The following is a 13,488-nucleotide window of genomic DNA, read 5'->3' on the forward strand; positions in this document are numbered from 1 at the left end:
TTGCAATTTGGATTAGTGTGGTCTTTTACCAAATGAAATCATCCAATACTGAAGTATAGATAATGGTTATAGATTGCAATGTGGATTAGCTGAGTGGTCTTTTACCAGAAGAAATCATCCAATACTGAAGTATAGATAATGGTTATAGATTGCAATGTGGATTAGCTGAGTGGTCTTTTACCAGAAGAAATCATCCAATACTCAAGTATAGATAATGGTTATAGATTGCAATTTGGATTAGTGTGGTTTTTAAGCAATCAGTCAATACTGAAGTATAGATAATAAGCAATGTGAATTTGTGTGGTCTTGTACCATTAGCAGTCATCCAGCATTTCAAGTATAGAGATACAATTTAATGATCAAAGGTTTATCCTTGGAAAATATATACAATTTCATGACCTGAGAGTATCCCAACTAGGCTTTCATACTGGGGGAAAATGGTTGCCTGGCATTGACTTTTACTTGTTCTAGGCAATGGATATAATACCTGCTTCTGTCTACCCACTTTCCTTTCCAGTCTGTAACTTTACAGCTGTTTGAAGATTAACAGCTTGATTTGTTGTATGCCATCATTAGAATGCATTGGTAATGCTCAGTGTTCTTTGTTTCCACCATACTTTCCTTTCTGTTGAATGCTTTAAAACTATTTGAGGTTCATGGATGCAACTTGGTCTACTTGTCCATCGTCACAAGCAGGTGTTTCACACACTCATGTCATCTCCAAGGACAGATGGTGCAGTATTTAACATTTTCAGTTCCACTTTCCTTACCCACCAACCATTATGATTGACAGCAAGTCTTGTGGGAATGACCCTTTAATTACAAAATAGTGTCAAAAGTCACGAAAATGAGAACGTTCAAATCGAATCAGGAAACTGGCCATGTTTTTTATCAGGTTCAGTAGAGTCAGTCAGGTAACCAGTCTGACTTGTACAATAGTACCTAGATGCCCATGTTTATCATGCAAAATGCCTGCATGATCTAGCTGCTGCTTACAGCATTTTCTAGCAGTGGTATCCGGCAAACTTAAAGACTTTGAAAATGAAAGGATTATAAAATGTTCAAACTGCATCGAAGTTTAAAAAGGAATGTTCAGTGGGGATAAAAGCAGGAAAGGCAACAGTTACTTTTATTGGACATCATATGTCTCATGCCCAGGGTTAAAAAGAATGAAGTTTTATTTTTTTAATATGGTGTTTTAAAATTTATTTCAGATTTTTATTTGAATGAATTTTATTAGGCCATTGTATATGGAGGATATCTACATTTTATGAGTGATATATATATATATATAAAGGCCATTTTCTTTTTATTATATATTTTGTAATGGCAAAAATTGGGGCCCTGGTTGGCTGAATGATACAAAGGGCTTGCCTTTACCGATCACTGCCATGTCACCTGTCTCAAGCTCGGCCAATGTGGTTATGAGAAAGCTTGCCATCAGCTTCCCATTAGTTGGTGGTTCTTGCTGAGAATTTCCTTTGTCTAACAGTTATACTGGCCATCATGTATAGCTATGATGCTCTGGCATTAAACCTAACAAATATAACCGTGGCAAAACCATCAGTTTTTCTTTTTCTTCATTCTGTGCCAATGTGAGCATCAGCCGCATTACAAGGATAAAAGGAAGTTTTCTGAATTTTACAATTGTTTTGGGATGAATTTACCCACTAGCATTTCTCGTCTGGAGTAAAAAGTAAACTTATTCACATTTGTAGGATTTTTATAAAATTATGTTTCTGCATGTGGAGAAATAATCCACAACAGAACAGATATGGAGGAATAGAGTTTCAGAATTGTACTGGCCAGTTGAACTACCGGAATTATGAAATGCACTAGACTGATTCTAAATAAATGTATGCATTGCAGACTAACATAAATATCATTCCCTGGTTTTACAAGGTCATGGTCCATGGTAGTACTTAATTTTCAATTACTTTTGCCTGTTTGTTCAATAACAGAGCTGTTTGATATGCAGGGATAAATCATGTGAACTATTCAAGAAAATTTATTTGGTTTGGAGTTTTACAGCATAGCAACACCTATAGGTTATTAAGGTGCGAGTGAAGTTCCTTGTCCACGGACACCATGGTAGCCAGCCTGGGCTGATCCAGTGGTAGGATTTAAACTCTTTGAATCACTAGTTCAACACTCTAACCACTGTGTCACCTTGGCTTCTGCCACCATTAATCAACTCTTATGACATGGGGGGGGGGAGAGCATATCTGGCCCATTCTTCATCGCGGAGTCCATATGGGATTGTTCATGGAAGATACAACCACATTTTGGGTCCCATTTCTAAGGTGAAGGTTACATGTCAGTATCTTAAAATTTCTTTCTCTGCTTTAACATATTAATGGCGCTTTTGAGCTACAGGAAAGACACATGGTGTGTAATTTTATGTCATGTCGCGTAACTAGCAGGGTTACATCTTCATACTTTAGGTCACTTTCAGTTTGTGTTCATCTTTCTCTCTGAGATCAATCAAGATATTTGGTTGCTTTCCATGTCAATAAAAGTATTCTTAAGTTCTGTCCCAGAGGCCGATTCACCACTATTCACTCTTGATAACCTCATTATGGTAAGACAGGTCTACTGAATTGGCTTATTGTTGCTTTAAATTAATTGTATCATTGTTTCCGCATTGGGTGTTAGATTTTGAGTCAAAAATCCCTATGGTGTCAGAAATGGGGATCGGATTTTTAAAAAATTGGGAGTCTCTAATTTACAAATAAGGGTAAAGGGAGACACTGTTGATTTGTCTGTTTGATCCTAATGATGTATATTATTTATCAATTTTCTTACTAGGCTGAAAGCACAAGATATTTACATTCGTCGCCTAGAAAGCAAACGAGGAAGGTTTGAAAGAGGTATGGCCTTCACTCTGGACTTCTTGTCTATATAGTATGCATTTAGAACATTATATGTATTGCTGCTGAGCTGTGGCTGGTTAACTCTTAATTACTAGCTTCAACTGATTTTGTTAACCTTTTTTTATTTTGCCTAAAATTGTATGTAGCAAATGAATTTCCAGAATGTTTCCTTCTAAATCACACTGAAAGCTGTACTAAATTATATTGTTAAAAACAAATCAATTCTTGCAGATCATAAATTTTGAAAATAATCTGATATAGTACCTAGAGGTATTAATTGATAGTAATCCTTAGTAATTATAATGAATGAAAGATAGTTTGGGATATAGTACCTAGAGGTATTAATTGATTGTAATCCTTAGTAATTATAATGCATGAAAGATAGTTTGGGATATAGTACCTAGAGGTATTAATTGATAATAATCTTTAGCAATTATAATGCTTGATAGATGTTTGTTAGCTTCAGCAGAGGAAGGTTAGATTCAGATTTTTTATGGAAACCTTGAGGAAATATTCAGATTAATTTTTGTATTTGACATTTTTGTTTTTCCTTGTTAAAAAGCCATGTGGGATATGTCTGTCCCACATATGTGCCCTAAGGACACAAGATGTGTGATAGCTTTCTTATATAAGAAAATATGTCAATCTCAGGACACTGGATATATGATAGTTTTCCCATGTGAGAAAGTAATGTGGGATATGTCAATCCCACATGAGTGCCCTCAGGACACAAGATATGTGATAGCTTTCGTATATGAGAGAAAGTATATCAATCCTATACATGTGCCCCCAGGACACTTGATGTTTTATAGTTTTCCCATATGACTGAGTAATGTGGGATATGTCTATCCCACACAGTGTCCTGTGGACACTAGATGTGTGGTCGTTTTCCTATGTGAGATAGCTGTGTGGGATATGTATCCCACAAAATCCCTCTGAGTATACTAGAGGTATCATAGATTTCCTGTCCTACACGAGTGACATCTGATCATTCAGAATTGACATGAACTGGGATTGGAAAATACTAAGCACTCTGCAGAATTTATCCAGCATAGATGCAGGATGCTACTGTTTATGATCTGAACCAAAATATTTATTAATGGTCTGACTTGACAGTTTGCACAGGTCAATTTTAGCTCACCTTTGCGTAAGAAAGGTGAGCTTGTGGTATGGTGCTGTCTGTAGTCTTATCACCCCTCCTCATTTTCTTGTTCCAAATCAGGTCATAATTCTTATTGATTTTTTTAAAATAGCTCCCCTGCTGATAGCCCAGATATGAGCCCCTGTGATTGATATCAGTGAGCTTTATTTATTTTTTTTAACCAGCTGGCAAAAACTTAAGAAATAATCATGAAGTTATAACTGAAAATATGAGAGGAACATAAAGTATTATGCAGAAGTTCTATCAAACTCTAAAAGAATGAAAAGTTCCATATAAATTTCAGAACCAGAAATTTGCTGGTCTGCCAAGAATTGTGACACCAAAATGGCATTGTCCAGAGCTCTTTTGAATAAGTCACAATAGTTCTTTCTGTTTCCACTAAACAGTCAAAACAAATGTTTTTCCTCTCAAATAATATCTAAGTACAACACAAAACACAACTACAGACTTGATGTTACAACAGGAACTCAAGAAAAAAGAATGATTCCAAATAGGAATGAATCTGTTTGCTAAGTTCTCTCCTTATATACACGTTCAAGAGTCTGTTATGACCCTATGTTGCAATACACTTGATGTGACAGATCTTACTACTCAGTGTAATATTTCAAAATATGTTCATGTGACCTAACTCTTCCAAAAGGAATTAACTTAATTCTTCTTAAGATACCACCTGACTGATGTGTCCAAGGGGAAAGGGGCTGAATCTCATTTTAAAATTTTTTACTAATAATTTTATTATTATTAACGGTCAACACATACATAAGCAACTATTTATAGATCCTGTGTAATTTTACGTTCTTTAATATGTTAAAATAGACCATATGCATGTACGAAATTCAGCTTTAGCTAATCACTACAAATTACAGTCAATAAAAAAAATTAAAAATTAGACAAAATCATGTACCAGGAGTTACAAAAAATTTAGATACTTATAATGCTAGAAGACTTCTTGTGGTCCATAGTCTGTGGTGGCAATCTTGAAAATATGTATACTTCCGGAATGGATGGTTCATATCAACATGAGGGTTTTCACCAGAAGACTTTTTATGATGTCTAGTTGGTTTGAAAAGAAAGTGGTGCAGACATTATATCCAGTATGGTCACTATTATGGCTATCTTGAAAATCCTGTTATTAATATTCCTGAAAGCAGGGGCTTGTGTACTGAGGATCGCAATCATTCTCACAGCCTTCATGCTCCATAATTTACTTCCAGGAGAGTGTTCTATTGCTCTCTCAAATTTTGCTGTTCAGAACAAAGATTTCCAATGTTTTCTGTTTACTTCTTAATTTTTGTCCCAGCTGCCTTTCACAAATGCTGATAAAGCTCCTCCATTTTGATAAATGCCATGTGCCATGCCATAAACAATGAGGTACATATCTGAGGAGAGTGAATAACAAGCCTTGTGAAAGGATGGTCATATCAACCAAATTATTATAACAGCAAAGATGGCTTCAACCTTTAGTATTTAAAATAAGAAATTGTATAAAAAAAATTGGATTGCTGGCAATTTATTTTGGCTATTAAAACATTAGTCCCTTTGAGGGACTCTTCTGTAGTTGCTGCTGTTTTGTTCTTTGTTTTAAAGCTTTTAGCTTCACTGGTCATAGAGAGAGAAGAGCTTATGGGATGACTTTTTGTGTGTGTGTGTGTGTGTGTGTCTGTCCATCCATAAGAAGTTAGTTTTCACTACTGCTCCTAAACTGCTTCCAGGATTGCCATGAAATTTTTCACATGCATTCAGCCCAAGATCTAGTTGGTCCAAAATGGAAATGGTGCTGCTCTGACATTCAGTCTGGTCACCACAGCGTTTGCCTTGAAAATGTTACTTTTATGTTATTAAATGTTTTTCTTATTTGCATGATGATAACAGTGTGGTAGGGCCTTCCATTAGATTTAAAGTTGGAAGGTGAGTTGATTCAAGTAGGCAGGTGTTTTGGGAGATTCTGGTGTTTGGTTTTTTTTCTTTAATCAGGTTAATTTTAAATTCTTTGCAGGCAAAATTGCACAAAAAATAAGATTTGTGTGCATTTCATCATGAATGCACCGTTTTTCGTGTTTGTGTGTAAAAGACCCAGTTGACACTCATTGGATTTGTTTTCCTTGTGCAAATGTGAATTATGTTTCCTGTGTCATGTGCTCAATTCATATTAGTTACTGAGAAGGTTTAGGAGAGCAAATGTTTGCTGACATGGCCAGATGGGTCAGTGCATTAAATGGCAAAACCAGTTCAAACTGACATTTTTTCATTATTTTAGCAGTTATACTTCTAATAACCATGCAGATGTTTCTGCCAATAGGCATAATGACTGAACAAACAAATCCTCAGGCAAATCACATATCAGATGATACTATTGATTATATGCATAAAGATGGTGGCACTGAAACTAAGTGAAAATCTTAAAAATTTACGTACTATCAGCAAGAAATCATAATCGTTTGTGCTATGACAATTTGCCTGTTACTTGGTGAAGGAGAATATTGCTTCTTTAAAATGTGGCACACTGCTGGATTTTAGTGGTTGTCTGGGTGTTGATGTTGGCAACATTAGAGGAGAGGAAGAGCAACATATTCATCGAGGGCCCGTGTAGAGGAATTTCAGGTAAGTTCATTTATTTTACATGTTTTTCTTAAGAAATTTAGATGGAAAAATGGTATAAATTATCAAGTAATTGCAACGTGGTTCGCCATATATTGAACAGTGTAGATCTTGAGGAATCCCTTTGTTTCTAAATTTAATGCTATTCATCTTCATTGGCCAATGAAATTGCATTTTGTTGCATGTCATTGTAACTTTCTGTGAAATGTTTAATGGTCGATAGTACTCATTTAAACAATTTTTTTAATCTTGATTATTGTTAACGGTTTCATTCGTCATAAAATTGTTTCCTGTTTATAAAGGTCATATTTCACGATCACTGTAATCATTTGTTTGATGTAATCATACAATCGCTACTGTTTGAATAAGCATGGATGCGGTTACTAGACACACCAAAATGCACTCAAAATCTGAAATACATGAGTATTTGTATGTTATATGTGTATATATCATGAGTATTTGTATGTTATATGTGTATATATCATGAGTATTTGTATGTTATATGTGTATATATCATGAGTTTGTATGTTATATGTGTATATATCATGAGTATTTGTATGTTATATGTGTATATATCATGAGTATTTGTATGTTATATGTGTATATATCATGAGTATTTGTATGTTATATGTGTATATATCATGAGTATTTGTATGTTATATGTGTATATATCATGAGTATTTGTATGTTATATATATATCACCTAAAATTATGATTTGTATTTGAATAATAATGCTAATGAAATGAAACAAGGGATCAGTATCATTTCAGTTGCAGTTACTAGCCATAGGTCATCAGAAGCCTACTTTTGAACTTTACATTAGTCAGTGCATTCTTTTCCTTCAAACAGAGAGCTGCCTGCAGTCGGAAATATTTTTTGACTGTTCAGTAATTTCAACTAAAACCAGGTGGCATGAATAGGAACAAATATTTACTTGAAGAATAATAATGACAGACAGATAATAATGAAGAATATTAATGACAGACAGATAATAATGAAGAATAATAATGACAGACAGATAATAATGACAGACAATGTGTTACTCATTTAGCTCTCAGTTTATCCATCTGGTATTAAACGAGACTTGTTTGGTCTAAAGAAAATCTGTTCAACCTCTGACATTTTTTTATAGTGCATGTAAATTATTTACATGATTGGTCAAATACCATTAAAGATAAATTAAATACTGTTATGACAGTTTAAATTAATAAGGCACTTAAGTATTTGATATATACACCAAAAACATGTATATACATGTTCTGGCTTATTAAAATCTCACTATCTTGTATTTTAAGTGCAGAACTCTTTGCCTATTATCATGCCTGTCTAATTAGGTATAATCCAGTATTGCCGAATGATGTCAAATAGTATCATGAATTTGGCTATAAAAAAGTAAATAGTTCCTGTCAGAATCGCTTAAATCAACAAAAAAATTGCTTTCTATTAGAACAATTACAAATCATTATTTTGATGTGTACACCGATATATACATGGACAACTTGTAAATTTCAGTTTATTTTGTTGTTTCTAGTAACCCTTATGGTTAGAGTTGCCATCAGCATCGGGATGCCATTCAGTCGTCAGACAAACCTGATCACTTGAAGCTTGTTTAATGCTTTAGCAAATAAGTATTATTTGTTCTGATGATCATTGCAGCAACTGATGTTGACCATAGTCTGCATGTATCGCAACTACGTATGTAGCAACCAACTAATGTCTTAGTTATCAATAGTATCTATGTCACTATGGTAACAATAAAGACAGAATAAGGCATAATCACATCCTACATTAGTAGAGTTGAATGACTTTAATTAACAGTGCCATTTTCTATTTTTAAACCTTGATGGGATTTTTTTTCAAGCGAAGACAACATTCTCACAAGGCAAGATCATCAGCAATCCTATGACCTTAGTCTAAATTTGCATCATATTTTGGTCATTTTGCTTAATTTTTTAAAATTTAATAATAATAATAATGAAATATTAAAATACCTTTATACATTGATAAAACAGCTTTTTTCTTTTCTTCCCAGGATTCCATAGCAACAGAGATAGAATTCAAGTTAATGGAGAAAATAACATGTAGTTCATGAGAGTACAGAAATTTCAGATACCATCAAAGCTGGTCATTTATACTGGAATCATTGAACCAACCAAGTTTGTTTCTACAACAGATTTTCCTGGTAATGTGTCAGTGGAAGGCTGATCATATACTGCAGAAGATCGTGGAAAAGAAGTTATAGGTTTAAGTAGTGATGGAACATCAGTGATGACAGGTTGTAAAAGTGGTTTAGCAACACGGTACAGGGAAAAAAGTCCTCACTTGATCAATATTCGTTGTATGACCCATAGATTCTTTCTGTATACATCTCAAGCATAAAAAAATATTCCTTACCAAAATGAAACCTTTGACGGCATATTTAAGGACCTGTACTGTTTCTTAATAAACCTGCAATACAGCTGAATTGAAGGAAATCCAGAACATTCTGGTCAGTCTTCAAAGGAAAATCAGAGAGGTGCATGAAATTAGATGGCTGGTACTTTATGATGCTCTATATACAGCAGTTGGGCACTTGTGAATTATTTCAGGAAGAAGAACAAGACAGAAGAGTGTCAAGATTTACTGAATAACTACAGATTTGTGGCATGAATGAATCTTATGATGGACAGCATACCCCACTTGGCACAGCTTTTACAGACTTGGATTTAGCTGCAGAGTCACCAGCACTTGATATTTTGAATTCTACCTTACACAGAACAGGCTCTGGAAAATCCCATCACCAGCCCTGCATGTCTGAAAAATTGAAATTATATAAGGATGGAGTTAAAACTAAAAATCACTTGGAATGATGTTACACAGGAACACCCTGAAGAAAGTTCCAGATGATGTGCCTAACTTTGCCACAAGTTTGTTACAAATTTTCAGGCAGAAATGGCTGCAAGATTTCCAGAGAGCAACATAGAGGTGGCAACAACATTTGAGGTTAATGGTCTGCATAGTTTCACATTGCTATCTTGTAAGGAACAAGTGTATGGTGATGATATAATCAAAATTCTCTTTGATCATTTAAATCGGGAGAAGAAATCAAAAGAAGCCACCAGTTCCCCTTTGTGTGACACAGAATGTTTTGACAGTGTGATCTCTTGCTTAGACGATCATTAGAAGAGAAAACTGCATCCTGGAGGCAAAATGTGTGAACTCGGCAAATTATACATCAAGATCATGCGGACACATTTCGAATTGGAATCATTGGCCATGGATTGTCATAGAAAATAACAGACTATGAGGGGATTTAGCAATCAAAATCAAACCAAAACTGCAGGAAGAGGCCATCTAGAAGAAAAGGCTCTCAGCAGACTTGTGATAATTTTTATTGAAGGACCTCCTGTGGTAGACTTAAACTTCAAGAAGGCATTGATAGAGTGGAAGATCACATATGACAACAGGTTATGATCACATTTGCAGAATATTGCAGTCAGAATTACAGTCAGTCAGGATGCAGATGTGTATATGTTTGAGTTAACTGTTATTGAAACGTTATATATACTTTTACCAGTTCTTTTGTGTTTTTACTTTCTATTAGAAATTCTTTGTTCTCATCTATGAAAGATGTAAGAATGGCCAGAGGAGTGACATGATTTTCAGCAAATTGTATTGATTCTCTAATGAGTAGTGTGTAGATAAAGTACTGTTATTACTTAACACAAGACTTTGATTTCAGTTTTAAGTGTTATACTCTAATATACAAAAGACATATTTATTTAATAAACTTGCAACACTTGTAATTGTTCCATTTGAATCCATTGAATTTTGTTTACACTATCCTGGGATTGGGGTGAGGGCACACAAGTGTCACATTTATCAAAGCCTACCAGAGCCTGGTATCCAAAATGGCCACCGTAGCAGCCAGCTTGAAAATTGTCACAACTCCTAGTGGAAAATCGTATCAACATTGGATTTTCTTTAGAGGAGTTTTTGACTGATTGATACAAAATAAAAAAGGATGCAAATCTGCTGTGGCATTCATTTGGAATATATTATTGCTATTCCTCATAAATGGAAAGTCATATCAACATGATGTTTTCACCAAAGACTAATTATGATATCTAGTTTATCATGACACCAAATATGGCCACCACAGCAGCTAATTTTGAAAATTTGTTATAGCTGAAGAACATTAGATACACTTTCAAGAGGGAAAAAAATGGACTTTAAACCCTTTAAATTCCTTTTTGCTTATAGTATCAGTCCCTTCGAGGGACTTTATTGTAATAGCAATCTTTCAGTACTTTGCTACTGTTGCATTGCTTACTCCAGAATGCCAAGATCCATTTCAAAGTAAGTTAATAATTGGTGCCAAGAATTGAAAAGAACATAGTAGTACTAGTCTTATTCCTTAGTCGTGGCTACACTACAGAATAACCTTCCTGTTTTTGTATGGACTATTATGAGTTCACATGTGCCGAGATCACTTTTCTAATTTTGCCTTTGATTATTGTTTTAAATTTCTTGTCAGTCAAGCTTGTGCTTTTTTTGGTGATTGTTTTTCTCTCCAGTCCTTCCATTGCTTGTTTTTGTGTGTTGCTAATTTTGAAGTGTTAGTGCCTTGCTTGGCAGTGGTGCTTTTGTCACGTGTTAACCCCTTGTAAGTAACTGCATGGGTGAAAGTTCTTTCTCACAGGTCAATCATGCAAATCCATGGATTTTTTTTTTTAAATTAGGGTTGTTGCTGGTTACAATGGTTGGAAAGCATTTAGTATGGGGTGGGGGGGATCACTGCTTTCGGATTTTAATTTACTAATTTACTGGTGAGCAAGCAAACAGAAGTTTTCATGGAGTATTCAGTTCCTTTGAGGTTCCTTGGATGTGTACTGCTGAATCATGAGTTCATACTTCACCCCATAATTCAGTGAACTCTATGGAAACCCACATAACTTTGAATAATCCACCTCGGCCGATTCTATACCTCCATGTATATCATTCAACCATTGTTTTCTCTTTAACCCCCTCCCCCCCCTTTTGCTTCATAGAAATGTTTTTTTTTTCTATTTGTTGCATTATCTTGGCTTGGTAGTAATTGGTCACGACAAATGGAATTTTGCCCATGCTAAATTTGCAGATAATAACTGCATTTTTTTTTCTCTCCAGTTCAGTACATTTAAAAATGTACGAGTGGCTAAAAGAAAAGCACATTCCTTTGACTTCAGTCTTGAAATGAAACTATTTTCTTCCGACTGCTGGTCCTGTAAGGAGGAAAAAGTGTTTCAGCAGGTTTATAAAATGTATATGTGCTGCCCGATTGTCATAGTGGGAACGCATTTTGAGAATTTGAAATTTGAATACCTATTTCATTGGAATGTGGCACTGGTATTAAAAGGATGAATATAGTGAGTGTTGAGTTACTTGCATTAATAGTTAACCTTGTTTACATCATGGCATTACTGCATGTATATTGAAGATTTTAACTTGGGCTGAATGAAATACATCTCTTGGTTTTGAATCAAAGGCATCCTATACTAAACTTCAGTTATGTCTAAAAAATACAAACAAAAAATGTCTCGGAAATAATTCTTTGAAAATAATTGCGTTTAAAAATAGTGGTAGTGTCATTTGATGTAAGCAAACTTGAACTGGGTACATGTTTACTCAGTTATAGTAATCATGCTGATATTATGTAGTAAAAAGCCATAAAAGGATTACTATTATAGAACTAAGGGATACTGGCATTGCCTTCAGACAAAATTTCCTTTTTACACAAGGCAATCACAGGATATAGACAGTTAACTGGCATGGATTTCTGACAGATCCACCAGATATGATCAAAGTAGCTGCAGAAACAAACACAAGGTTGTCAAAATCAAATGTGGAATGAAAACTAAACTAAGATGGATCATTGATGATCTAGTCATTTTTTTCTTCAGAATTGAACCTCTTGGGAACACCAAGCAGCAATGACAGGCATATTTTCTCTGCATATTACTTACCTTTCTTCTTTATTATTCTCCACTCAACATTTAAAAACTAACAAAACACAACCCATGATTATGTACACTCCTTCTGTTAATTATTGGATGGGATGTGTCAGTGTCACTGTTAATCTCATCTGAAGATAATCCCAGACATTCTCCATCAGTCTGTCATGTAACTTTCTTCTCCCACCATTCTCCAGCATTTTCAGATTGAAGTAACTCCTATTTTTGCCAAATTTTCTTTTCCTTGTACTGCACTGTTTCTTCTATGTGAGCAAAAATTTGATTGGTTATACAACTTGCATATATGAGCCAGTGGTTTCTGATATATTCATTTATCATGCGGGATACCATTCTAGACTGATGCTGCCACTCAGAAGCAGTGCTCGGTATACAAGCAGTGTAAACTGTGCCATATTATTGTGGCATACACAACATGAGGTAGGTAATGTATGACACATTATTGGGGCAGCAGGAGTTATTAAGTTAAAGGTACACTTAGAGGGGTCAAAATTTAGAAAACTTATAAAAAGGAAATTGTATTAAATGTATACAAACCTTAACCTGAGGTCAAGTCTGCATTTTTTTAAAATTCACAGTGTCATTCTTATATACAAAGTCCAAGAATTCATCCTCATTGTGTGAGGCCAAAAAAAATGTGTTTCCTGTCAGCCAACCACCTGTTTTTCCTTGCCAACGCTAGCACTCCCCCCACCCCCACGTTTAGTACATTATGTATGCTAATCATAATACATGCATGTAAATTTTTGTTTAAAAAAATACCTACCAACCTAACCTATTTTAAAATCAGTGCAATAGGAAACACTTTTTTATTTATGGCTGATAAAGATTTGTATTCCTCCGTCATTGTCTGGCAAATCATCA

The 13,488-nt window shown here is 34.7% G+C and overlaps 1 protein-coding gene across 1 annotated transcript in view; it reads left to right on the top strand.

Moving 5' to 3' along the window:
- Positions 1 to 13,488, top strand: part of LOC149785961 (pre-mRNA-splicing regulator WTAP-like) — an 85,555-nt gene that overhangs the window by 16,752 nt on the left and 55,315 nt on the right. The window contains exon 4 of the mRNA XM_089976215.1: positions 2,809 to 2,870. Within this exon, the coding sequence (XP_089832341.1) occupies positions 2,809 to 2,870 (62 nt within the window). The remainder of the gene's footprint in view (positions 1 to 2,808; positions 2,871 to 13,488) is intronic.

This window comes from Sinohyriopsis cumingii, chromosome 12, assembly GCF_028554795.1.
Source record: "Sinohyriopsis cumingii isolate HCF-2022 chromosome 12, ASM2855479v2, whole genome shotgun sequence".
Lineage (NCBI taxonomy): Eukaryota > Metazoa > Mollusca > Bivalvia > Unionida > Unionidae > Sinohyriopsis > Sinohyriopsis cumingii.